The sequence below is a fragment of the Athene cunicularia genome (assembly GCF_003259725.1).
Source record: "Athene cunicularia isolate RWA chromosome 14 unlocalized genomic scaffold, athCun1 chr14_part1, whole genome shotgun sequence".
Classification (NCBI taxonomy): Eukaryota; Metazoa; Chordata; class Aves; order Strigiformes; family Strigidae; genus Athene; species Athene cunicularia.
This window is the reverse complement of record NW_020799118.1, coordinates 231,248-256,023: the sequence shown is the minus strand read 5'-3', so window position 1 is coordinate 256,023 and position 24,776 is coordinate 231,248. Positions and strand designations below refer to the sequence as shown.

Sequence of the window (24,776 nt, the reverse complement as noted above, 5' to 3'; positions counted from 1 at the left end):
CTTCCCGCCGGGCGGGGTTGCTCCGCAGGGCGCTCGCTGAGGGCTTGCCCCGCTGCCGGGGCTCACTCGGGCCTGGCGCTCCGGCCGCCCCGGCGGCTCTGCTCGCGTTCCGGAGCCGCTCAGGTTTTGCTGAAAGGGCTCTTCAGTAGCTGGCTGAGGGCAGGCAGGCGGCGGGTGGCTCTGAAACCCGCTCTTTAGGAGGCCTGCATGGGAGTCCCGGCAGGGTTTCCGTTCCAGTGACTGTTTACCGCTTGGGTACAAGCGGGATTTATAAGTCCCAGTTCATCAGGGTGGATGTACCTGTTGTTTTCCTTTTCTGTAAACTTGTATTTCTGTATGTTTATTCTTGCCACTTCAATATCCTTGAATTTTTGAAGGTCAGAGGTATTCCTCTCCTCCTGCCTCATACACACTGAATGCTGATAATGTTTGGTCATACTTGAGGAACACAACTCTGCTCTTTGTATTTTTTCCAGTTTTGAATTTTCCAAAAAGTTTCACTTGTCCAAGATATTTCATAGAGGTATCGACGTGGTTTGTGACAATCTTATGTTTCAGTTCCAAATTCCCCTTGCTTGGTTAAGTGTTGGCTCTCTGCTTTTATTTCAGATATGAAGAAATAGACCTTGAGACAGGAATACTGGAAACCAAAAGAGATCCTGTTTCTTCAGATGATATTTATCCTGTCCATATGATTTTGGATAATAAAGATGGCATACAAGGTTCCTGCCAGTATTTTAAAGAGAGAGTAGATATCACTGATCAAATAAGGAGGAAGGATTTGCAGCCTTGTTATACTTATACAGAAGCTGTTGAAAAGTGAGTGAAATCCTTTATATCTGGCATGAAAAGATTTTTAACTTAAGTTTTAGAATTTAATCCTCAGTTTTTGCAGATTATATTAAGGATTGTGTTCGTGGGGCCAAAGTGATTGACCTCTGTGTTTTTGTGGCACTAAGAATAATTTGTTACTTTCCCTTCTGTTTCTTAGATGGGGAGAGAAACTAGTCATTGTTGCTTCCCAGGACCAGCGTTACAGAGCTCTGATAGGCTGGGAGGGGGACCCTGACTTAAAACTCCCCGACTTCTCCTACTGTATATTGGAACGTTTAGGTCGTGCTAGGTGGCAAGGGGAGCTTCAGAGGGACCTTCACAGCGGGGCTTTCAAGTAAGTGTGCACCTTGCTGTATGAATTAAATCAAAGCCAGTAAGTTTCCACTGGTTATTTATAAAGATCTGTCTGCTTAAGAATTCCTGTGTATCAATTTAAACTCCTATCTGTGTTGGTAGTGTCTCATCCTTACTACCAGGAGCACTTGGTTCTTGGGGCCTGTACTTCTAGCAGTATACTGATCTCTTCCTTGAGTTCATTATACTTCCTGATATTTTCTCATGGAACCAGAGATTGTCTGTTGGGTCAGTACAGAAGTTTTGATTTTGTGAAACTTATTGCTTTCTCCAAATAGCTTTTTCTTCAAATTTGAGATGGAACAATGCTTTCTATTTCCTTTTCTAAACTGCTAAGGAAGCATCTTATCCTGCCTGAGTTTTGAAGAGGTTCTCGGACGCCCACCTTTTATCCCCAGTATTTGCCCAGTGTTACATCTTCCTCTGTATGACCTGAATGGGAGCCCGAGTTACCAGCTCCCGGATCAGACCATGTATTTCATTGATGGAGGAGCATTGCACAGCCTCTTGGAGAACTTGTGGTTTTGTACTGCAGTGCTGGAGAATATTAGTATTGCTGTTAAGGATTCACTGCTTTTAGGAGGTGCCGTGTATGTAGCTTGCAAACCACCCTGGCATTGTTTTTTGCCACTTAGGAAGTTCTTTTAGGTAACTAAAATGGTGGGGGCAGAGGAGAAATCTTGTGTGGATACTTTTCTGTCAGTTCAGTGGCCTGAGTCAGCTCACCAAGGAATGAGATGAATACCAGGGGGGGCACTGGTTGTGGTGTGGCCAGGAGTTAGACAGAAAGGATGGAGGAGGAGAGCCTGGGGATGCATTACTAGTTCAGCTGTCTGATCAAACCATGTCATGACACTCCGATTGTGCATAGAGACTGGAGAGTTAAAACTGGAGGTATTTTCTCTTATTTACTTGGATTAACTATGAAAATCAATTTCACAGGTTATCTTAATTTTGGCGCTTCCTAATTTTCAGATCATCACTTTATAAATTAACATGTCACTAAGACCATAGATACCTTAGGTAAAGCGTTTTGGGATACTGGATAATTAGAGTTTATTTGCAGAAGTTCCTGTGCCTATAGATATCTTGCCATCTTCTCTTTAGGGTGGATGCTGGAAAAATTCATTATCACCGAAGAGTACTGGACAGAAATGGTCTCATAACGATGCAGTCCCATGTCATAAGACTACCAAGTGGAGCACAGCAACACTCAATTCTTCTACTTCTGACTCGCTTTCATGTCGATAGGTATGTGCTACTCAGACGTTTGAAAGATCTCCTGGGTAGACTGTGACCTTTTACTGTGATGGAAGTTTGCTCTATTGCCACAGATCATCAAAGTTTCTCGGTATTAACTCTTCTCAGTTTCTTTATTAACTCCTCTCCATAATGCTGGATAGTTCTAAGCTTGTCTTGGAGCTGTAAACACCAGGGTATTCTAGTGCCTGTCACCTGCCTACATAAGCCTAACTCTTCTTACTGTGGCACCAATCATTCTGTTAATTTTGAGTGTTCTCACTTAAAACACATTTATCGTTTTTTGTTTTCCTATTTTGTCTATGACTAACTTGTGCTTCTGTGTATTGCCAATGAAATAACAGTCCGGGCTGAGTAACTGTTCCTTCAGGGTCTCTTCTTAGTGACAAATTCTCATGTGCTATTTGCAGAAGGAAAAGAAAACTATAATTCTTAAAACAAGCTGAGAACACTTAAGCATACTTTAGCTAGTGACTGACAAATTGTATATGTTTTGTATAAGGTGTAACTTCTGTTTATAAAGTTACATGCATGCTTACATTTAAAATAATTTTCTTGCTTAGGAGGAGCAAATACGATATTCTGATGGAGAAGCTCTCAAGTATGCTAAGTGCTCGTTCAAACCAGATGGAAACATTAGGAAACTTGAGGGACGAATTGGTGAGATTCATTACTCTCTTAAATTCTTACCCATACAGAATCTAGGTGATCAGTAGCAAAGCCAGTCATTCATACTGCCTGTGTTTTTAAAGTTGCACAAAATTTGGGGGTAGGATCTCAAAAGAAGGATCTTCAACACCTACTAGATCAAGTTACTGCTGCTTGTTTGGAAGGTAGAGTTGGTGGGACAGAACACACTCCAGAAGTATCTCACACTGTGCCTGGTGTCAGCATTAGCAGGCTTTTAAGATCCTCCTTTGATACCCTACCCCAAAACACGGTGTTTTAGGAACAGGCAGTATGAGTGTCTTTGATACCAATCACCTACAGGTGAGGCTTTTGGACTACAATGACTCTTGCCATTTCTCTTTGCATTAGGGTCTTTGTGAGAGAACTTTTAAACGTCTGTATCAGTATATGATGAATGCTGGCCTAGCCAAGGTAATATCCATCCCATTACAAGATATACAACCCAACGGAGGACCCTACAAGACAAAGAAAGGTAGCTAGAACCTTATTTTTGCTTGATTTTTGTGTAGTTATATTTATGCCATTCTCTCTCTAAGCTTCAGATCTTAAAAGGCGCATAAGTGAAAATCTTTCGATGCAGTTATGTGGAAAAAGGTGTTAATAAAGGTAGAACACTGCAGCCCACTTAAGAATTTGTTCCAGATTTTTAAGAAATGGCTGCAGGCAGGTTTCTTGTTTATCAGTGTAAGCTGTTTCAGTGGATTGTGACTCTTAATAACCCTGCTCAAGTCAAAACAGAGACTAGGAACAAAGAGCAGTTGGCTGACATTTCAGGTTGAAGTTGAATGACAAGTCAAACTTCACCGAAATATATTTTAAAAAAAGTTATATGAAACAAAAAAGACCATTAGAAATAAGCTAAAGAAACAAACCGTCTTAGTTACAGCTTTTGCTGCATTTGGCTTTTACTGTAAGTCATGAGAATACAAAGTTTCTCTGGGAAGTTTCATAACAAATTAGAAAAGTAAGCTTCTACAGCACCGCTTTGGAATTCTTGAAGTAAGCAAGATAACCAACAACTACTATTCAAAAAAAACCCATAGTCTACTGAGGGATAGTTTAATGCACAACCAGCTTTGAATTCAAATTTAATAGGTTTGCAAGAACTGCTGATGACTTCCAAACATGTAGTGGAAAGACAGAGAAGAACAAAACTGCATGAAGAAAGGGAACAAAAAGCAACTGCTCTCAGAAAAAGATGCAGATAAAACTTGCTTGGGGAAAAGCTACAAGAAGTAATAATAGAAAGTATGAGGAAGGATAGTGTCACCAATGGAAGTAATGCAGTTGCTTAAAGAAATCTGAACCAAATCTTTATTCACAGGGAAATCCGAAGAGGCAGATTTGCAAGGGTTAAAAGGAAAATAGTTCTAAAAGATGAACAGTGTGTTTTTCAGAGATGTAGTGAACTGGCTGTGAAAAAAATAAAAAAAAAAATCTGATATGAACTAAACATTGCAAATTACATGGTCTTTGTGAATAGGAGTGATCATGAAGGAAGAAGTGAAGCAATAAAAACGTGAGAACTTCAGGAAGACAAAAGCAAACGCCAGTTACATGGAGTTGGATTAAGGCTCTTGATAAGACAACAGATTTCTTCAAATCTTTTAAGCCTAGTGGATGGAAATCCCTCTGTAGGGAAATTGTATTATGAACACAGACAAGCAACAGCCAGAAGTAGGTGCAGCATCTAGCACGGTTCAGACAGAAATCTCCCACATTGTACCCAATAAAGCCGGGAGTGACTGGACGAGTTAATTTGTCATGAAATACACAGGTCTACCTCCTTCACATGAGAGTATCGGAGGGAGTTTTGCACAGGAAAATTCATTTTAAGTTCACAGTTTCAAAAAGGCAAAAAAAAAAAAAAAAAAATAGAATAGATCAGTATGCAATAAAATATGTGGGAAAAATGATAACATTTTTGCAAAATAAGTATTGTACACAGCATATTTCTGGTTTGAGCAAGTGTCTCAACATACAGGGCCTTGTATGACAGGGATACCTTTAGTCAGGCTGTTTAGCATTGCCATGGACAAAAACCTAGATTCTCTCTTGCGCTATGTTTGAGGTGTATTGCACCGAGTTATATTCGGTTATACCTCCTCATACTCACTTAAGTTTCACAGATGTTCTAATGAGCTGAAAACACTTGCAAATAAACCCCCAAAAAAACAGATAGTATTGCTGAGAGTGTTTATAATCAGTAGCAAAAAAATCTAATTTCCAATTAAAGTATTTACTTGAAGACAATAAACTATAAGTCCATTTATAAACTTGGTGGCATCCCACAAGGCAGGAGGTGTTTTGCGTTTTGTCAGAGATCGACTCAATGGCAGCTGCATTTACTGCTTAAGTTTGTCATGAAAAGTGCCACCTGATGTACCTTTTGCTTGAATGATCGTTCCGTCTTACGGATAAAAAAGCTGAAAATCAACAAAAACACCTTAAAACCCACTAGGTATTAAACTACGATGAATTAATAATAGCTGGTTTTCATCAGAGATCGAGATAGTGTTATCTCTGGAGTTATATGAAAAAGCAGATAGAAATATGTGGGACACACTGAGGGTGAAGCCAGAGCATCTGCTTTTTGGTGTGTGGTGGTGGTTTGTTTTTTATAAATACTGCTTCAAGTGAAAATTAATGGAAATACAGAGAATGTGATAACAGTGCCTGTAGCCTTACCAAAATGTCAGCACTTAATTACTATCCAAAGCAGTATCTTAGGATGCTGGCAGAGAAGGGATTCAGATCGAGGAGAAATAATGGAATTGTCTGGCCTGGAGCTCAGTCACATGATAAAGTTACTGTGAATTAACTTCATGTCAGCTAGGCTTCAGTAACTGATCATACGTAAGGTAAAATTCATCAGCTTAATGGTTTCAACTACAGCTTTCACCTGGCATTTTTCACAGCAGGGCTGTGCCAGAGGAGTAGGGATGGCTGTAGGTGTTCCCACCCACTGCTGCAGGATGAATTGGCTGCTTCTGCAGGAGCTGCTGAATCACTGCAACTTGCTAAGCTGGCAGTCTACAGTAACCTAGTTCTCCCTTACCACTGGTCTCTACGTTGTTCAGCAGGAGCTCGATGACACTGGTGATAGTAGGTCATCCTTATATCGGGGAGCAGCGTCGCTCCAGCTGTCCTGAAGTCATCTGTCCCCACTCTTCTGTGAGGTCCCAGAAGGGTAAAGTAGGCAGAGAGTTACTTCAGCCCAGCCAGTGCACAGTAACGTGTTAAGATGTGGGATTCAGTCATGTATGATGCTCTTGTGGCTGCCTGGCAGCACTGTGTTCTGTCCTTGTACACAACAATTTTGTGTCTCCGTTTTCATTGCATACACTTACAGTACACTATAGAGGTTGGCAAACCTGGCCATTTCCTAGGTGCAGAGAGTAGGTGAGGATTTTGCACAAGGAATGTAGAAGCTCAGCTGCTCATCCATGGTTGCACATAAAGCTTTCATAATATAACTGTTAGCATGTGTTGGGGAATCAGCAAAGGCTGAGAAGAAGCTCTTCTCCAAGTGATGTTGGACCTGTACAACATAACTGTGCATTTTAGTTATGCTGTGAGGGCTTACTGGATGGAGTAGGACTCTTCTATTTGAGCCTTTTCTTCAGAATGCTAGTTGCTTTGTGTATGTTTCCTCCAACATACAGATACAGAAGGTGCTAGGACATACAATAAACTGAGAGTTCTTTTGGGTCCTGGGATTTTTAATTATTTGGAACTCACGGTAACATTTGATAGGGCCCACCAACTGATACCTGCTTTGATCACTGCCAAGGAAGGGCAATCCTGTGTTAAGGAACAGTTTTGCAACCAGGTAGCTTATTGTACGAGTTCCATATCTTCAAATGTAGTTTTATTTCATTATATGACTTGCATTTAAGTCACATGAGTGAAAATGCTTTGAGTCTGTAGGAAAAAAAAGGAGTGTTTTTATACCCAGTGAGTGATCTCACAGTCAGATACATGTTCTGGAGATGTAATACTGTGGATCAGCACTTAATCCTTGCACTGATTTATTTGTGCTGTTGAAATTTCTCCTGTTACTGTAGAGTTTTCCGTTCTGCTCATAAATCACTGTATTGGGCAGTCCTAATGTTGACACAGACGTGAAGGTTTGGAATACCTCAGAAACTCAGCTAGTCAGTATTTTGACAGATTCATATCTAGGGAAATGCTGTTGCAAACCCTTCCTAGAAATAACCACTTGTCTTTGGTTATTTGTTCCCCGTTGCACCGCTACGTCACGCTGCTGAAAGAAGTAAAATGGTTTAAACCTGCACACACCCTGCATTTTGTTGAGTTGTTACTAACATCCATGTTCACAGGGACTGATGTCATGGTCCGCTGCCTTAAGTTAGTAAAGGAATTTCGGAAGAAAATGGAAGATTATCATGATGATGATGAAGAGGAGATCATCACAAAAGCAGTTCAGCCTGTGGATATTGTTTGTGAAAGGGATATGCTCACCCAGGCTTACGAGCTAAGTAGGTGATATAGTAAGACATGCTAAAGATTTTTACCATTGCCTTACTCCTTGTATGTATAAAAGAAAGGTGTATATATTATGAAGTTTATTTTTAATTCTGATTGCTTTTTATGTATCAAAGTGTCAATTTTTCCTGGAAAAGAGCAGCTTTATGTTCAGTTTAGACTGGAGCTATAGGTGCTCCTCAGTACCACCCAAATAAAACAGCATGGCAGAAACAGGAGGTTGTGGTGGAATGAGAAAAGGTGATGAAGAAGACAGTGTTCCTTCTTCTATCTTTTTTCCTTTCATAATGGAGAAATTAATATCTTAACTGTGGAAAGCTCTCAGAGGAAAAATCCTCCCCTGGTTTCAATGTGAAACTATCGCCTTCAGACCTAATTCTGCTGGGGCACTGCTTTGCATAAAATCGTGGTTTGTGACAGTATTTGACTGTACATCCTACATGTCTGTGAAAATGTCTTTAGTTGTTAGAGGGAAATGTTTAAATTTTATATTTCGGTATATACAGTTGTTCAGAACGAATATGAATGTATATACAAATATATATATATATATATACATATATATATTTTGGTCAGATTATTTCCCTGAGATGTTTTTTGGTTTTCCTTTCTCAAACAGTTGAAAGTAGGGGAACCAAAGGGATTTCTCAGGCAGAAATCCGCTTGGCTATGAATGTGGGGAAGCTAGAAGCAAGGATGCTCTGTCGTCTTCTGGAGAGATACAAAGTTGTCAAGGTAAGATTAAAATAAAATTGTTTAGATAGTTACTGAAGCTGGAGATAGATTCGTGGTTACTGTGGAACTAGGTTATAACATTGTTAACCTCAAACAATCAAAAGACCAGCGATTTGAGAATTGTCTGTGAAAGAGTCCCGGTAAGACTGATAAGAATATGACTTCAGCTGAAGAAAAGGTATGTAAGACAAGTGTTCAAAAAGTATTAATTTTTGAATTTACTGTAATCTGAGGACTAGGCCCAGTTGTTAGAACGTAGTGTATCTCCTCTTCCAGCACACCGGTTCTGTATTCTTTCCTGGTTAGCTGCCTTGACATTTCATAGTTTGCTGACCCAGATGCAGAGGTATTTTACATTGGTTTGTGACTGGGTGCTTAAGTAATAAAGACTGTGGGGAAAACTGCACATAGCCCTAGATTTTCTGTCAGTATGGAGCGTGCGTTCTGGTGATCCACACTAGCTGGGGGCATTCTGCCGGATGCTGCACAGAACAGAACTGTTCCCAGCACTGAGATGCAGGTCTGCCCTCCAGAAGGAGATGGGGCAGAGGAACTGGCCTCAGCCCTGCTTCACCTGGCCTCAAAGTCCCCCAAAGCTGGGGCAACCCAAGTGACCTGGGGGCTGGTACTTCATGGAGATGAACATAAATGTCTCTCAACTCAAAACAGGCACTTGCTTAATTTTTGATTATAAGGCAACTTGTGTTTGCAAGATCCTCTACTGAAGGACTTGTCAGTGACCTTCTGTACGTGTAAAATGATTAATCTAATTGCCTTTTGAAAATACCTGTAAATTCTGGGAAAAAAACCCAGTTACTTTTGTAGAGGCTTGAGTGATTAAACTCCTTATTTCAAGATATTTCAATATTTCTTTTCATTTCGACCAGATGAACGAATTCAGCTGTCATTTCTCACATGCACCCCCCTGCCCCTCTTCACAAAGGAGGATAATTGCCATCGTACCTCGATGGAGAAATTTTCCCTAAGGTCTTGTCATTTGGTAAAGCGTTCTGTGGAATTAAAAACCAACTATATAAACCATTGGAAGATCTAAACATGCTTTTTCCTAAGTCACCTGTGAAGATGAAATCTTCCCTCATTGATAGGCTGTTTGAGTTTCCAGGTACTTGAAAGCACCTGATGTAGTAGACACGGTAACAGCAGTTCCACTTATGTCTGATTCACTTCTGCATTGCAGTTATTTCACAGAAATTTTTTTTCTGACAAAAAAGTGATTTCCAGTCCAATTACATATAGTTTGTTCTTCCTTAGACTTTTCTACATCCCACATACTGTAGGCATTTCATTCTACTGTGTAGGTAATGCAGATTGATTTATTTTTCAAGCACAGTATTTCTTTTGATTTCTATATGTTAAGGTTAGTCAACATTTTTGTTATTTAGGAAAAAAGAGTAATATGATATCTTTTTATGTGAGGGGAGAACAGTTAGAAAATTTTCCCACTATTGATGCTGGAGAACACTGCAAGAATGGAGAAATAAGGTGGTAAAATAACATTCCAACTATTTCCTTAGGGTTTTATGGAGGATGAAGGTCGGCAAAGGACAACAAAGTATATTTCATACATTTTTGCAGAGGAGAGTGATTTAAACCGTCAGTTTGAGAGAGAGAAGGCTAGAAGTGAGCAGTTAGCTACGGTTACTTTGGCTTTAGTGCCAGAAGATTCCCCACCTGTGGAAGATGCATCTCCTGGAGAAGATGATACTTTGGTCTCAGAGTCTGACAATGAAGAAGAAGGGAAAGATGGCAAGAAGAAAGGAAAAGGTCAGAAGGCCAACTCTGGTTCTCTGTTGAAATCGAGTTTGCAAGATGATATCCATCAGTCAACACCAGCTAAAGGTAGATCATTATTTTGAAATTTGGAGACAATCTTTCCTTTTTCTTACAGATCCTTTTATTAAAGAACAAGAAAGCTATTAGCTTCCATTAAAGTTTTTGGTCACATACTGATTTTTTACACTTATTTGATTATTGCAATGCTTTTTTGCTGTTCTCTTTCCTCCCAGAATCATTACCCTTTTGGAATACTCTAAGTGTTGCTAATCCTTGGAGATTCTCGGGGATGAAGTGTGCTCTGGTGTCTGTGCCAAATAGTGTTTCTGATTATCGCTCCTCACTGAGACCATACTTTGCTTCTCCTTACCCCTGTGTCATTTCTCCCCTTTTCTCCACGCAAATGAAATGAGCTCACACGCTGTGCTCCTTGGATATTCAGTTGTTTTCCTGGTGGCTTGAAGGAATGAAATGATTCTGCAAGAGGGTCAGACAACTTCCAAAACTGTTGCAAGGAAGGAGGCAGGACCGTGTGGCTAAAAACGAGCATAGCAGGGAGACTGTGTAGCTAGCAGTCAGGCTGGATTTAAGCTGCTGAGAGGATCAGCATCCTTGGGTAAATTATATCTTCCGAGGATGATCTGTGCTGAACTGACAAGATATCTGGCATGGGCTCTGTTTTTCAAAATAATCTTACAGCTTGGGCTGTGCCCATCAGAGAGCACCATCTTGGTAGAGCTTTAGTTTTTAACGTCCTTGAAGTCTTTAGAAGGGATTTGAACACACTTCGTCTTTCTTGAAATACTCTATTTCTTCCTTGCTAAGGAAAAAGGTGGGATGTGCCTCTCTTTAAAACACATCATTTCATTCCATCAGATATCTAAATGTCATCTGAGGTGTGGAAATGGCACAGGAGCTGACACACCAGCCAGTTAACATTTTTTTTTTTTTTTAAATTGTATCATATAAAAATTCTTCCCCTCTTAGCAGTGGGGTTTTTTACAGTTGGAAATGTCTGGTATTGAGCCTTAAAGTCTGTGCAAAATGTATTTTTTTCATGTACTGGTGTGAACTTTCAAGTGGGGTGAGTGTGCATAGAGTAATACTGACTTCTTGTCTAAGACCAGGTAAGATGGTAACTAACTACTTTCAAGCAGCAACAGGTTTGGGATGACTTGACCCACAGCCTTACTCACCTGAGCATATTGTAACAAAAATGCCTTGTCCCCTGAAGCTAACTGCTTCATCTTTTTCTTTAGTAATTTGAAACTTTTTAATGTGAAACCTACCAGCCTTTTGGGGACATATTTTCAAGAGGATATGGTAGTTTATTTTGTAAAATTTATGTAACTATTTGAATATTCCTACAACTTCTCTGATAAACTCCAAGGGAAAAGAGGAGAACAGATTTCCATTTCTTATGTAGATTATCTTTGGAGCAATACTAAATTCTTGTTCTCATTCTGCTTTGAGTCAGTAAGTTCAGGTTTCTGACAGGAGAATCTTTGTGACAGAAACTCTTCTTTCTTCAGACAGCAGTTTCTGCATAAGCTTATCTGGGCCTTCATTGTCTTCTAAGTCTGCCTGCAGAGAGGCTTCTGCAGGGAGTGAATTATTTGATGACAGGGAGTTCCCTTTTTTTTTTTTTTTAAACATTACTTTTGGAGGCTGAATGCAGTCATTCATGGTCAAACCACTGCTTCTAGCCGAGTAGAAGAACATGTGAAAAATAAAGCAGAATGCTTTTAAGTACAGTTATCTGGGTGGATGGGGGAATGCCTTTTCTAGAGAGAGAGAGAAGCTGAACATTTACAAGAAGCTGCGAGCAGAATAATCACAAGGCTGTTTGCCCTTAAACCAGGCTCAAAGCCAACAGCTGTGAAGTCTCAGAGGAAGAAACTGCCTTCCCCTCAAATTCTTGAAGAACCCGATGAGCTCCCAGACAAGGTTTCAGGGGAGAGTTCTGCTTTGGAAACTCTAAAGCAGGAGTCCAATCTTTCCACCTGTGCTCATTCCACTGATGAAGACGGGGATGTGGCTGTGGTGGAGGAGGTCAGACTTGAAGACCCTAAGGTAAGATTACATGTCTTACTATTTTCTTGTTGGTACAGCTGTCTAAGCTAAGTTATGTACTTTAACAGCAAGACTTCAAACTATAGTTTTTGTGTTCATTTATGGGATTGGTTTGGGTTTTTAAATTTAATTTCAAAGTACATTCATATTTTGGCTGCACTGTAGTTCTAAGTGAAAATTATTCCAGGAGATAAGAAGGTAGAGGTCCAAAATACAGTTCTGGGTTAGTTCCCTGGTGCTCTCCCAAACCCAATCCCCTGAGTTGATTTAATGCATGTCATCACTTAATGTCTGTCTGTACACACAAGTGGTACATACCATCTGGTCTGTCTCCCTGCCTCTGAAGGGGAAATAAAAGATAATCCTCATCTGACCAGTTCGTTACAAATAAATACACCAAAACTCTGAATTCCTCAGATGCTACTGTGCGAGGAACTAATGTTTAGCTGAAGACATTGAATAGCTCATGTAAAATTTTTGGTTTGTCCATACTGTGCACTAGAAGATGTGTGGCCCAAAGAAGGAAAAGCGTTCCAAAGCTACAGCAGTGGAGAGGTCTCATGAAACGTACAGGCTGCTGAAGCGCCGGAATCTCATCGTGGAAGCTGTCCGGAACCTCCGGCTCATTGAAAGCTTGTTCACGTGAGTCCATCTGAAAACTGTGTACTGGGGGCCTGCTGCATTCTGGTAGTGGAATCACTACTTCAGCAGGTAATCTGTGTGCTTATTCCATTGTTGGCTTTTCTTCTCCCCGATGGCTCTATATGCTGTAATGCCGCAGAGGCTGGAAGACGGAAGGTGTGGGAGGTTGCAGTTATACTGCGTCTTAAAAATTAATCGGCTGTTTGGAAGCAGTAATAGTTCTCTGCAGATAATTACACAAGTGAATTTTTATCTGATATGTGTCCCATAAATAGAGATCAGAGAACTTTTTTTTTTTCTGCTCACAGTATGCCAGTATTTGGGGCCGCATAGTAAGATACAACACTTCCCTGCTTGAGGATTCTTTCATCTCCCTAAGGGTTTTGTTGGTTTTTTTATTTCTGCATGGTTGCAACAACCATGTTCATGTGTTATTCCATCATGGATTGTAGAGACTCCTATCTTCATGTCAGTCAGCATTGGTTTGCTTTTCTTTGCATGGTTATGTGGTTATAGGTCTTCTGACTTGCCTTGTCTGGACTAAAGATACTTCCCTGAATGTTATAACATCTTTCAGCCTTTTAAGATTTACCTCCAAAGAGAAATGGAAATTCTGGTGCTGTCCTGGAGTCCCAGCTTCCAAACTAGCAGAACTCTGTTATCACAGATAGGATTGCGCCATCCATCTTCTGTGTCAGCATGTGAGATCCTGGCATGTCAGTACACACAGGGCTGCCTGCTTAGGAATTTCGTAAGAAATCATGGCCTTGTTCTCTTCTGATTTGAAAATTTTGCAGCCTTCTGTCATCTAGTTCAGTTGCAGTGTTGTAAAATTAGAGCCTCGTCTTCTGGCAACTCATCACTGATTGATCTAGTCACATGCATGTGCACGCTCAGAAGATATTTTGGGTCTCTGCTGTCCCCTTCAGTGCTGCCAACAGGTAGCTCACAGGTTCCCTCAGCACCAGTGAAAGTTCTGCCCCTTCACAGTCTCTGCCAAGGAAATTTGCTGGTTACCAGGATATGGTTGTCTTTTGATAAAGTTGAAGTCCGTGTATATGTTCACTTACTGCATTATTCCTTTAATACCCTTCCGTATCTTTCTCAGAATTGACTCTTCAGGATTGAAAGAGTCAGAAGTAGGGCCTGGGGCATTTGTGAACAAGTGCATCAAAACCAGCATTAGGAGACTGGGGTAAGAGCACGCTCCTGCAGACTGCTACGAGGCAAGGAGTGAGCTGGATATGAGTATCTATGTGGTGAACGCACGTGTAGTTTCTGAGCTCTGAACGCCACTAAGTAAACTCTTTCTGCCCCAAGCTGAACTGAGCTCACAAGTGGAAATATAAACTGTGTATGTTTAATCACTGCTTAAAAAAGCTGTAGGTTTTCCTGACCTTAGGGAGGCTGGATTCATAACTGCAGTATGTACACAGAAATCAGGCATTGAGAATTTGCTGTCAGCAGAACAGCAGTCCTCACCTGAAAAGGAACAGCTTGATTACAAAGAAAATACAGCTGAAATTCAAAGCTAAGTTACCAGTTATCTACAGCAAAAGGAAGAAGTGAGCAGTAATTGCTAGGAATAAGGAAATATCCTTTCACCTTGGATCCTCTAACAGATGGCTTAGGCAGTTTGGAGCATTGCTGGGCTTAAAATGCATGGTCTTTTTTTCCATCTTTTAGACTTCAGAAAATGGTCATGGATCAAGAGAAGCAAGAAGGTGTCTCCACGAAATGCTGCAAAAAGTCTATCATACGACTGGTACAGAAGCTTGCACGAGAAGGGCTCCTCAGACTCTATCGTACTACAGTTATTCAGGATGGCATTAGTAAAAAGGTGACTGCACAAATCCTGGCAGCAGAAGCAGCTTTTCTCACAACCTTCTGGTTTATCAAAATGTTTTGGTCCTTTTTACTGACATACACGGATGACTTCACTTTTTGTAGCAGAACCCACAGTCAAGCTGCCCAGAAGCTACATGTCCCAAACTAAGCTACTGTGAAAAACAGATTAGTGCTTTCAGTTACTGTGCTGCAGATAATTGTGAGACCAAGGAATAGTTCAGAGATCAGGTCTCTGAATCTCCCTTCTAAGAGATTCAGCTGCTTACCAGTTATGCAGTTCGTGGTTCTCTCCCTGCACTGTCAGGCTGCAACACAATTCTGTTTAATTCCCTCTTGAAAACTGGGAGTATATGAGAAATCTTAAGTTAGCTTCTGAGTTGAAATTTCTAGAATGTGATCTATTTTTTAAAAAAATCTGCTGTTACTGAGGTTTCTGGATGTAAAATGTAGTTGTAAAGCTGAGACTTGTCATTGTAGCTCTAGTGTGAAATGTGAGAATCTTTAGAAAATTACTTGCTGCACAATTACTGCAGAGCACAGAAAATCTTATTAATCTGAATTGTGGGTGGTTTGGCCTTATGGGGTATGACTTTTTATTTATCCCTTTCAGCCTAATATTTGCATAAGTGTTTGTTCCCCAAATATTTCAGATTATTAAAACCCCAAAACCTGACTTTTGTAGAAAGGATATTAACTGTTTATGGGTACAGAGACCATACAGTCTGGCCTCTTGTTTAATACAAACTAGCAATGGGAGTTTTGATCCAAAAGTGTTAATATCCTGTGGATCATTAAACCTTCATGGGATTCATCCATCGTGGCTACTGTTAATTAACTGTCTGTTCATTTATGCAGCTGATTAAGAGCCAGTATCTCCATAAATATGTTTTGTTTGTCTTCTACCTCTGAACAGGTAGAGTTTGTTGTGCATCCTTCAGTGAGTCCTAACGACTCCCTTGTAAAAAGTGCCATCGAGCAGGTGCGTTTCCGAATCTCCAATTCAAGCACCGCAAACAGGCAAGTTGCAATGATGGTTTGGATGGCTTGTGGGGAACTTGGCTTACCTAGTACATGCAGAACTATGCGGAGGAGATAAACACAAAACAAGCAAAAGAAAAGAAAAGTTATCTTCTTTAGCAAGAGAGAAATGGAAGCACAAAGATGAAGCAAGATGCTGAGCATCTCCTGAAGTCAGGAAAGAAGAGGAATTGAACTCTGCTTAATTTTTACCATAGTGCTGTGTGGTTTTAATACAGGATTAAAGTTCCCCAGACACCAACATCCCAGGACCATGCTGAGGAAGAAAACCTGGGGCAAGAGGCAGTTCCTGATTCGGGAGAAACACCAGAAAGCTCATCTAAAGCTGATAATAATAGTCGGGCAAGAAAAACTGATGAAAAAATGGGCATAACACAGCTAAAAAACTATCACCCTGTTACAGGTACAGCTACCTTTGCTTTTTTTGTCATCTTTCACTTGCCCATCTACTATTAACAATCACTTTCAGATGTTAGGCTTTCCTAAGCTACAGTTGGGGGTTTTTTTCTTCTCTTATAGAAGACAAATTGGGTTTACACTAAAGCAATCTCACTATCCAGTGTTTTCCTAGCTGCTTATTTTTTTTACAGTTGTAAACTTCAATATTTATATTCGCTACTCCTTGTGACTTAGTATTTGTAACTTATGTTTACTTTCAGCTGCCCATCTTCCCTTACAGTTTTCTCCCCCCCAGTTTTGCAGAGGTATCTCTTTCTCCTGTTCTAATCCTCTTTTTATTTCTGTTTGGTACTTAATCTTCCCTCCCAGTTCCAGGACTTGGGCGTTCTCTTGGCTTTCTTCCCAAAATGCCCCGTTTAAGAATGGTGCACATGTTCCTCTGGTACTTAGTTTATGGGCACCCTTTAAATGGAACACAGCAAAAAGGAGGTAGTGATGGTGAGAAAAAAGGCAGCAAACAGGGGCTGGATGTGAGTGCAGCTGTACTTGAAGCACAACCGGATGGCACCTTAGAAATCGTGACAACTGTGGTGAATCCTGAAATCTCTGTGCAGGAGACTGAAGTAGAGTTGCCTAATCAAACAGGTAAGAAATGGCACACCCTGAGTTTCCTACAGACTTTGCCGTGGTTCAGTGCAGTATTTCCATAACTGTTTGACAATATGACTTCAGTGAAAACACTTTCAGGCAGGAACACAAATGCTTGAAATAAATACTCAGCCATTATTAATGGTTTGTTCTTAAATTGAAAGGGTTGTTATATAGTGGCCCAGTTCTGGGTAGTGAAATACAGTAGACTCAAATTGTGGGTGATAAAAATCTGGAAAGTTTACGAGTAATTCAGAGAGCAGAATTTGAATTCAGAATAATCTTGGAGATTTGGAATAATTTGGAGAAATGGCTTAGATTTCATTTTAGTGGGGATAGGTCTACACTGAAGCCATAGTTATATAATTACTGCTTAAACTAACTTAGAAAATGTTGCCACCTTCTGTTTCTTTTCAAAAAAGAAGTTATAGTAAAGGGAACAGGATACAAGTCTTCCAAAGTGGAAAAAAAGCATGTTAGAGGTAGTTGATAAACTGTTCTCCATGCTATTGGTATAGAAAAAGAAATAAGAGGTTGGGGTATTCAGAAGTTGTTGTTTGTTTTGTTTGGGGGTTTTTTTAATATTTAAGGATAGTTAAGTCTTGGAACAGATTATCTTAGTGAAAGACAGAATCTTCTGAGGGTGGTCTAAGTGCCATCTTCATACTTCAGAACATGGGAATTCATTATATTGGTTGCTTTCAGGCATCCTCTGAAATGTCTGTGTAAGCTAAGAGAGAAGGGTGGACTTACTGTTAGTAGGCTTAAATGTGCTTTTAAAGAGTCCTCACCAACCCTGAAAAAGACCTGTAAAAGTCCCACTTCAAAAAAAAAAAAAAAAAAAAAAAAATTGAAAATCAATGGCCTAGATAATTCTTAGGTCACTTTAGATTTTCAGATTTCCCGACTATGAACTGCCAAATGTTTTACGGTGAGTGTTCTAGCAGAACACTATTAGTGTTAAGTATTAGGCTTGTCCTGTCTGAATCTTCTTGTTCCTAGTGTATGTGGATGATATGTCATGGATGCGCTACGTCCCTCCTCTGCCAGTTCACAGAGAGTTTGGATTTGGATGGGCTCTTGTTAGTGACATTCTTCTCTGCTTGCCCCTCTCACTCTTTGTTCAGATAGTCCAAGTCAGCTACAAGGTATAGTGCTTTTTTTTTGTTTTACATTTGCTTTACTTTAAAGTCTGATAACACAAACTGTGCCTACAAGCAATAACAACTACCAGTTTAGTCTGTTTTAGCAACACTAGCTATTGCAGAGTAGACACTTTAATTCTTGATAGTTTCTTTTACAGAAAAGTTAGTTGCTTTTATAGCCATGTTGAAAAAAAATGTATAGCCCTGTAACACTGCAAATTCTTAAGATAATGGCTTGCAAAGAGCTTTTTATAATCTCCCTGATTATTCTGCCTCGTTGATTAACAAAAATAATGTTTAAGCATTTTACAAAAGCAGTAATGTTTGCTTAGAAAATATTTCAGTGGACAGTTCTGGTTGCAAAGCTTAATACTTTTAAACGCCAGTTATATTTCACATTTTGATTAACTTCTAAAATAATTCTAGGTGGATGGTCTGGAAGATTTTTTAAATGATCCACTAAAAAAGCACACTCTGATAAGATTTCTTCCAAGGTCAGTCCGACAGCAGCTTCTCTACAAAAGGTAAGCAGATGAGTCAAAGTAAATGGCTCTAGGGAGGAAACACCAGTGGTTGACTGTTTTCTCAGTTATTTCCTGTTTGTGTCAAAGCGAACTTTGTTACTTAAGACAAGGATCATCAATCTTCTAAAGATAGTGTGCCAAATTGTATTTTTCTCTCACAAATAGAAGGTAGTAAGAAACTAATAAACAATATTCATGCATGCTGTCAGGCAGTGTTTGAGTGCTGGGAGGTTCTGTCCTTCATAACTCATCAGCAGGATGTTACTTCCGTATAAAACACACTCCTGACTGCCGCTAAATTCAGAATTTAATAGAGTCTAAATATTGCTGTCCTTCATAAATCTTTCAGAAGATGCCACACTTCGCAGTTCCTGCCTGTTATACATACCATTCCATTTCTACTCATGCTCCCAGCGGCATGGCTGCCATTGTTTGCCATTCCTCATCTAGGAGATTTAAAAATTGAGATCGGACTGAAGATACTGAGGGAAAGCAACATTAAAGAAAAGTTATTTGAATATGGGGAATCAACAGCGCCGTATTAGTTTTCCCAGAAAGTCATTGCTAACAGAATTAGGATGGTTGGAGGCTTACATGACACCTTGCAAACCTGCAAACATGTCATTGCTGAGTGAATAGTGACAGGCAATGTCAGCTGTCAGGACTCGTGGCCAGCTCAGGTTTGCAATTCCTAACCTATTATTGCTAAACCTTAGTAACAAGGAAACTGGATTTATGGTATTTTCTGAAATGTGCAGCTCCTTCTGATAGGTTTATGCAGAACAGTATGACACATAACCAAGTTGTCACTTTGCCCCCCCCCATTCACTTCTAACTCAGCCAGATTTGCTTCGGTATTTCTAGGCTTGTCAAATGGTCTTTCTGAGCCCCAGAGAAAACTCCTGCCAAAACACAATTCCCATTTAACTGCACAGATCTTGCTGAGTTAAATGTGGGCAAAGCTGAATTTTTGACAAACTCTCAGAAACCAGATCTTGCAAAAGTTTCCTGAAATGTCCAGAATTTTGCCATATACAGCATGGGCCATGTTGCACTTTTGCTCTGCCAGAGCTCTAAGTTTCTTGGAACAGTAATTCTAGACAACTGTAACTGCAAGGATTGTTGCCCAGTTCTTTGTATGTACACACATGAAGGCTTATCAGCCCGTATTTCATAACACAAAACTCTCTGCAGATCCGCTGGTGTTCTGACTTTGATTCATTTTTACATATGGTATTTGTGGCTCATTTTGTTCTTTGCTAACAGAATTTTAGTTAGTGTTTGGCTAAAATATTGTATTTGTGATTTGAGGCGAGGATTTTATATATTTTCTGTAAGCTGTCAATTCAAACAAAACACCGCTTCAGAAATTCGAAAACTCAGTGTTTCAAAAAAGCAGGGTTTCCTGAAACTTCAGGTTGCTGCATGGAAATGGCATGTTTTCTGGCGTTGTTACTTTTCATCAGTGCTAATTGTAATCCTCCTAACATTGCTGCAGGAGGTACATCTTTTCAGTGGTGGAAAACCTTCAAAGATTATGTTATATGGGACTGATACAGTTTGGCCCAACAGAGAAGTTTCAAGACAAAGACCAGGTAATTCTTTCAACATGAGGAATAATGGCTAGATTTTTTACTTGTCCGGTGAAACAAATGCAGGATTTGGGAGTTTGTAATTACCTATTTAAGTAAAATACTGATGTTTCCGATATGTATGTAAACCTCCAGATCTAAGTGACATATTGCAAGTTGTACGGATAATTTTTGCCTCTGTATACATTTCAGTACTGTCTTTCCAGATAATGTTGAATGTTGCACACACTAATGATCTGGGAGGTTTCAGACAGGCAGCACTTCATGAAAAATGAGCGTGCCACGTTCTGTTCCATCAAGGTGTTAGGCGTTGGATGTCTGACACAGAATAAAGTCACTGATCCGAGTAAAATAATGACATTCATATGCAGCTTTTTATAAACAGAGAGCACATGCAAAGGAGAAGGTAGTCCCAACGTACTTTACGAGGATAAGAATGATAACTAGTCCCCAGACACATCTATTCCAATCCTGAATGAGAGCTTGTAGGAAATATTCCAAGTTTCCACAGACAGTGACTATCTTGTGCACAAGGGAGAAAAGAAACTTGTTCTAAATCTATAAATGAAATTTCTGGATGACTGACAAGGGAAGCTTGGTTCTAGAATGCAGTAGGGTGGGGAGGGTTGTGTCCTCTGTCGGAGCACTGCCTCAAAATAGCAAAGACTGAGAAGATGCTAAACAGTCCGAAATTAGATTAAATCGTGTGTTCTGTAGATTTCTGTAGATTGAATTACAATTATTTTTACCTACCAGCCTGAAACACACTGTATTTGACAGGTCTTTGTGTACATGAAGAGAAATGCTGTGATTGTTGATACCACCATCTGTGACCCCCACTATAACCTGGCTCAAAGCAGCCGCCCGTTTGAGAGACGTTTGTACGTTCTGAATACCATGCAGGATGTGGAAAACTTCTGGTTTGATCTGCAGTGTGTCTGCCTTAATACACCACTGGGTAGGGTATAATTGTATATTCTTACCACCTTTACTGCTTATGCTGTACATACCACAGTCCCTCCTTCTTTTCTAGAACTTGAGGCAGGCTCTGTTTTGTCCCTTCTAATGTTTTGTTCTCTTGGCTGGTCGATTTGTGTCTCAAAAAAAGCTAGAATAATTCCGTGAAGTTGAGATCCAGGAAGGACAACTATACACTTGAAATTTTCAGAGCACTGTTAATGGAAAAGCGTTGCTGTCCTGTTAGAAATATCAGATTTGGTAATAGCTGTGTTAAATTTTAATCCAGTTGTGAAAGAGCCTTTTTGAATACAGTTACTAGTGTATTTTCACCATCGCTCGCTACTAGTTTAAACAGAGATCCCTTCTCCTTAGAAAGATGTTGCTAAACCTTCTAATAGATAGCCTGAGTTAGATAAGAAACAGAAGTTAAAGAAGTCTACGCACCCCAGGTTGTTTTGAGTTTATGTTTGGTCCTTTTACATTTTTAAACAGCTGCAAGTTTACATTAAAAAACCTCACATAAATAATTGGGGCTAAGATATTTCTCCTGAAACCCTAGACAGCTCTGTTCTGTATTTCTGTAATTTAGGCAGCCAGGTAAAATGATCTATTTGTAATTTTGTCTTACTTTTGCATGGAAGCAGCTATGTGTAAAAGGCTCCTTACACATCTGTCAAATGATAGTGTGTTTGTGATTGTTGGAGCTTTTGCAGGCTCTAGCCAGACCATGATTACTTTTAGCCCCCAAAATATGGGAATTGCTTTGTTTCACCAGTTTGGATGTTTATGGAAGCTGTGTTGTGTTCCAGTTGAGTATTTTCCATGTTAAGCCTTGAGGGGAAAATTGCTCTCTACTGGATTTAAATTTATATTGACTCTCTAGATCAGACACCTGCAGAGATGCAGTCCTGCCCTGTTGTCTTTGTAGCATGGACAGCCAAAAAGCAGTAGTAAGCCAGTAGTTGGGTTTTCTTCCTATCTTCGAGTTCTGTTACTATAAAACTATCACATGACTCCTCTTTTATAGCCTAAATGTATCTCCAGCAACATGTTTCGGCAGTCACAACCTGCCGCATCATTTCTTGAGGATTGTTGACATGGTTGATTATCTGAAAGGCTGTGATCCACACTTAGAATATTAGTCAACTGCTGAATTTTTTTTCCTCATGAAGAGTACCAGCCTCCCATTACATCTTCCCTGAATACAATTTTGGACAAGTTAATGCCGTGCGCTGGAAATAAACTGGAGCACCATTAGCCTCTCTAAGAAGGTGGCATGTTTTATTAAGAAGTAGAAAAAAATATTAGTACTGTGTGGGAGCAGTCGTTTGCCACAGTGGGGTGGATTGAAAACAGGTTGAAGTTTTACTTCGCATGCTGATGGTCAAAACCATTTGTGTGTCTAGGAGTTGTCCGCTGTCCTCGTTCCAAGAGGAGTAATCTTCAAGGGGAGGAGACTGCACTAGATGTAGAAATGGAACAAGAGTCGGCAGTGGATAAACACAATCTGGAACGAAAGTGTGCAATGTTGGAATATACCACGTATGTCATCTTCATCTTTGTTTTGTTGATTGAATAGAGTGGGCAAAAAACTTTTGGGTTTGAGGATGTTACTCAGTAGCAAATGCTGTTAAGGCTCCAGCATTTCAGTTGGGTGTTGTGGGATTGGGTTTGGTTTGGGTTTTTTGTAATTCGGAGGCTATCTGGTTAAAAAGATACGTACTTGTGTATCATGTTTACAAGTAACTTGTCTACCAAGCAGTTTTTCATGCTAAGGGAATGGGAAAAAGATTCAGATTTCCTTCCAAAGTAGTACAGAGGTGCGTTGCAAGAGTCTTGGGGAAAGCAAAGCTGAGGGGGAAGGAATGCTTCCTAGGTACAGTTAACACAAGGGAAAAACGTAACGCTTCTCTGTTCCTGGGCTTTATATCATGAGTATCACTTTTGTATCTCAAGTACCCTATAGCTTCAGTAGCTCCCGTGGCATATTCTGAAATCTGTCCTCTGTGTTGCAATCTGCATATTGTTTACAGATTAATTTCTAATATGATATTGGTGTGCACTGATGACATTTGGAAGTGATCTCTGAAGCGCTTCATCGTCTGCCTAATCACAACCAGAGCCCTTGAGAGGATTGTACACCTACAACCTGCGACAGCCATGCAGGATGCCAGCTAGACTTTTTATATTGAGTGTTGTCCACTGTGGTTTAGTTTTGTCAATATTCTATTCTGTTTTCATAAACAGTCTGGTTAAAAGTATTTTCAGTTAGTTCAGTTACAGGCAGATATATCAAGTTATCTTAAAAAAAAAATTAATGGAGTTGAGGAAACCTAATTCCACTGATCCTTTCTGATAGCAAAAATTCTGTTCAGTCCACTTGTCAGCTTTCACATATGGTCTCCATTGTATGGTAAGAAATCTCTTAAATTGGTTATCTGATGGTGACTTGCAGTTAGGCTGCAAACATCTTTGAGATCAAGAAATAGTTTTTTGATTTAATTGGTGGTGTAATGTTATAACGAAAGAGCTGTCTGTTGAAAGCTTGTCTGAAATAATCTTTTCATGGTAGCTTTCAAAAAGTCTTTCACAAGGTGAAACAGGATTTCAAAAATACTTGGTGTTATTACTGGATTGTCAGACCTGTCGTTATCTGCTGCATATGCAAAGCTTCTTCGTAGTTTCCTTTTTATTTTTTGACAAAGTTTGTCCCCATGACTTCTTGCACTGTAACACCACACTAATAATCAAATAATTCAATTGCAAAAGGTACCAGTTCATCCATTACGTGTTATTCATTGCTAGTTTCATCTCCTTTCCAGGGAGAGAATTGCAGTGCATTGGGGTTTTTTTGGCTTGTATGTGTATTAAAACAAGCTTTAATGTGTTTGTTCGAAAACTGGAGAGACCAGTGCTTGACAGTCGAGTGTGAAAAATGCAGGGTTATGATTGCCTTCAGCTCCTGTGGAAGATTTTTCCCCACACTTGTCCTGAGAAAGTTTTTCATCAGAGCAGGTATTTTCTCTAGTGCTGCAGTAGGAGTAGTGCTGAGAACAGAGTTTAACGTGGTCACTGGAACTTAGTTAACAATAATGATGTTGCTCTGGGCATCATCTTTAAACTGAAAGCTTAGTAATTAAATATCAGGCATCAAAACTTAATGGAAAAGCATTGTCATGCTAGTTCTGAAACAGGGGTAACGGAAGGAGCATCTCTCTTTCTCCTCCTCTTTCTCAGCCCTGCCTAAATCAGGAGGGCAAGGGGAGAGGTTCTGCACGCTGCACACACATCACTTCAGAGCAGCTGAGAAGCTCCCTACAAAATAATTGCTGTGTGTTTTGTTACAGAGGCAGCCGAGAGGTGGTGGATGATGGAACAATCCCTGGAGATGGGTTAGGAGCTGCTGGTCTGGATTCCAGCTTTTATGGGCATCTAAAACGCAATTGGATCTGGACGAGCTACATCATCAATAAGACCAGGAAGGTGGGTATTTTACAATTTACATACTGTAATGACTTTTCTAAATTTTAATATTCTTAAGGTTGAGATACTGATAGCAAAATGTTAGGCTCGTATGCTTTCTCAGTCATGTGTCTTAGTAAAGCTTTGCATCACTGGAAAGAAATGAATGCCAAATGTGGTAAATCTTGGTGCTGAAGTGAATGAAAGTATTGGGTGGAAATTTTATCTGAACTGAATTTGATAATGCATTCAGCCAAAGGAGAAATACT

General features: G+C 39.9%; 1 protein-coding gene across 1 annotated transcript in view; it reads left to right on the top strand.

Moving 5' to 3' along the window:
- The window catches only part of GTF3C1 (general transcription factor IIIC subunit 1), a 44,214-nt gene that overhangs the window by 609 nt on the left and 18,829 nt on the right, over positions 1-24,776 (top strand). Inside the window, exons 2-21 of the mRNA XM_026859131.1 lie at positions 610-819; positions 992-1,168; positions 2,296-2,439; positions 3,012-3,108; positions 3,487-3,610; positions 7,482-7,640; positions 8,267-8,382; positions 9,918-10,242; positions 12,038-12,249; positions 12,752-12,891; positions 14,578-14,731; positions 15,653-15,756; positions 15,996-16,180; positions 16,546-16,821; positions 17,827-17,972; positions 18,396-18,493; positions 19,992-20,088; positions 20,866-21,043; positions 22,452-22,587; positions 24,393-24,528. Coding sequence (XP_026714932.1) covers positions 610-819; positions 992-1,168; positions 2,296-2,439; positions 3,012-3,108; positions 3,487-3,610; positions 7,482-7,640; positions 8,267-8,382; positions 9,918-10,242; positions 12,038-12,249; positions 12,752-12,891; positions 14,578-14,731; positions 15,653-15,756; positions 15,996-16,180; positions 16,546-16,821; positions 17,827-17,972; positions 18,396-18,493; positions 19,992-20,088; positions 20,866-21,043; positions 22,452-22,587; positions 24,393-24,528 — 3,214 coding nt within the window. The remainder of the gene's footprint in view (positions 1-609; positions 820-991; positions 1,169-2,295; positions 2,440-3,011; positions 3,109-3,486; positions 3,611-7,481; positions 7,641-8,266; positions 8,383-9,917; positions 10,243-12,037; positions 12,250-12,751; positions 12,892-14,577; positions 14,732-15,652; positions 15,757-15,995; positions 16,181-16,545; positions 16,822-17,826; positions 17,973-18,395; positions 18,494-19,991; positions 20,089-20,865; positions 21,044-22,451; positions 22,588-24,392; positions 24,529-24,776) is intronic.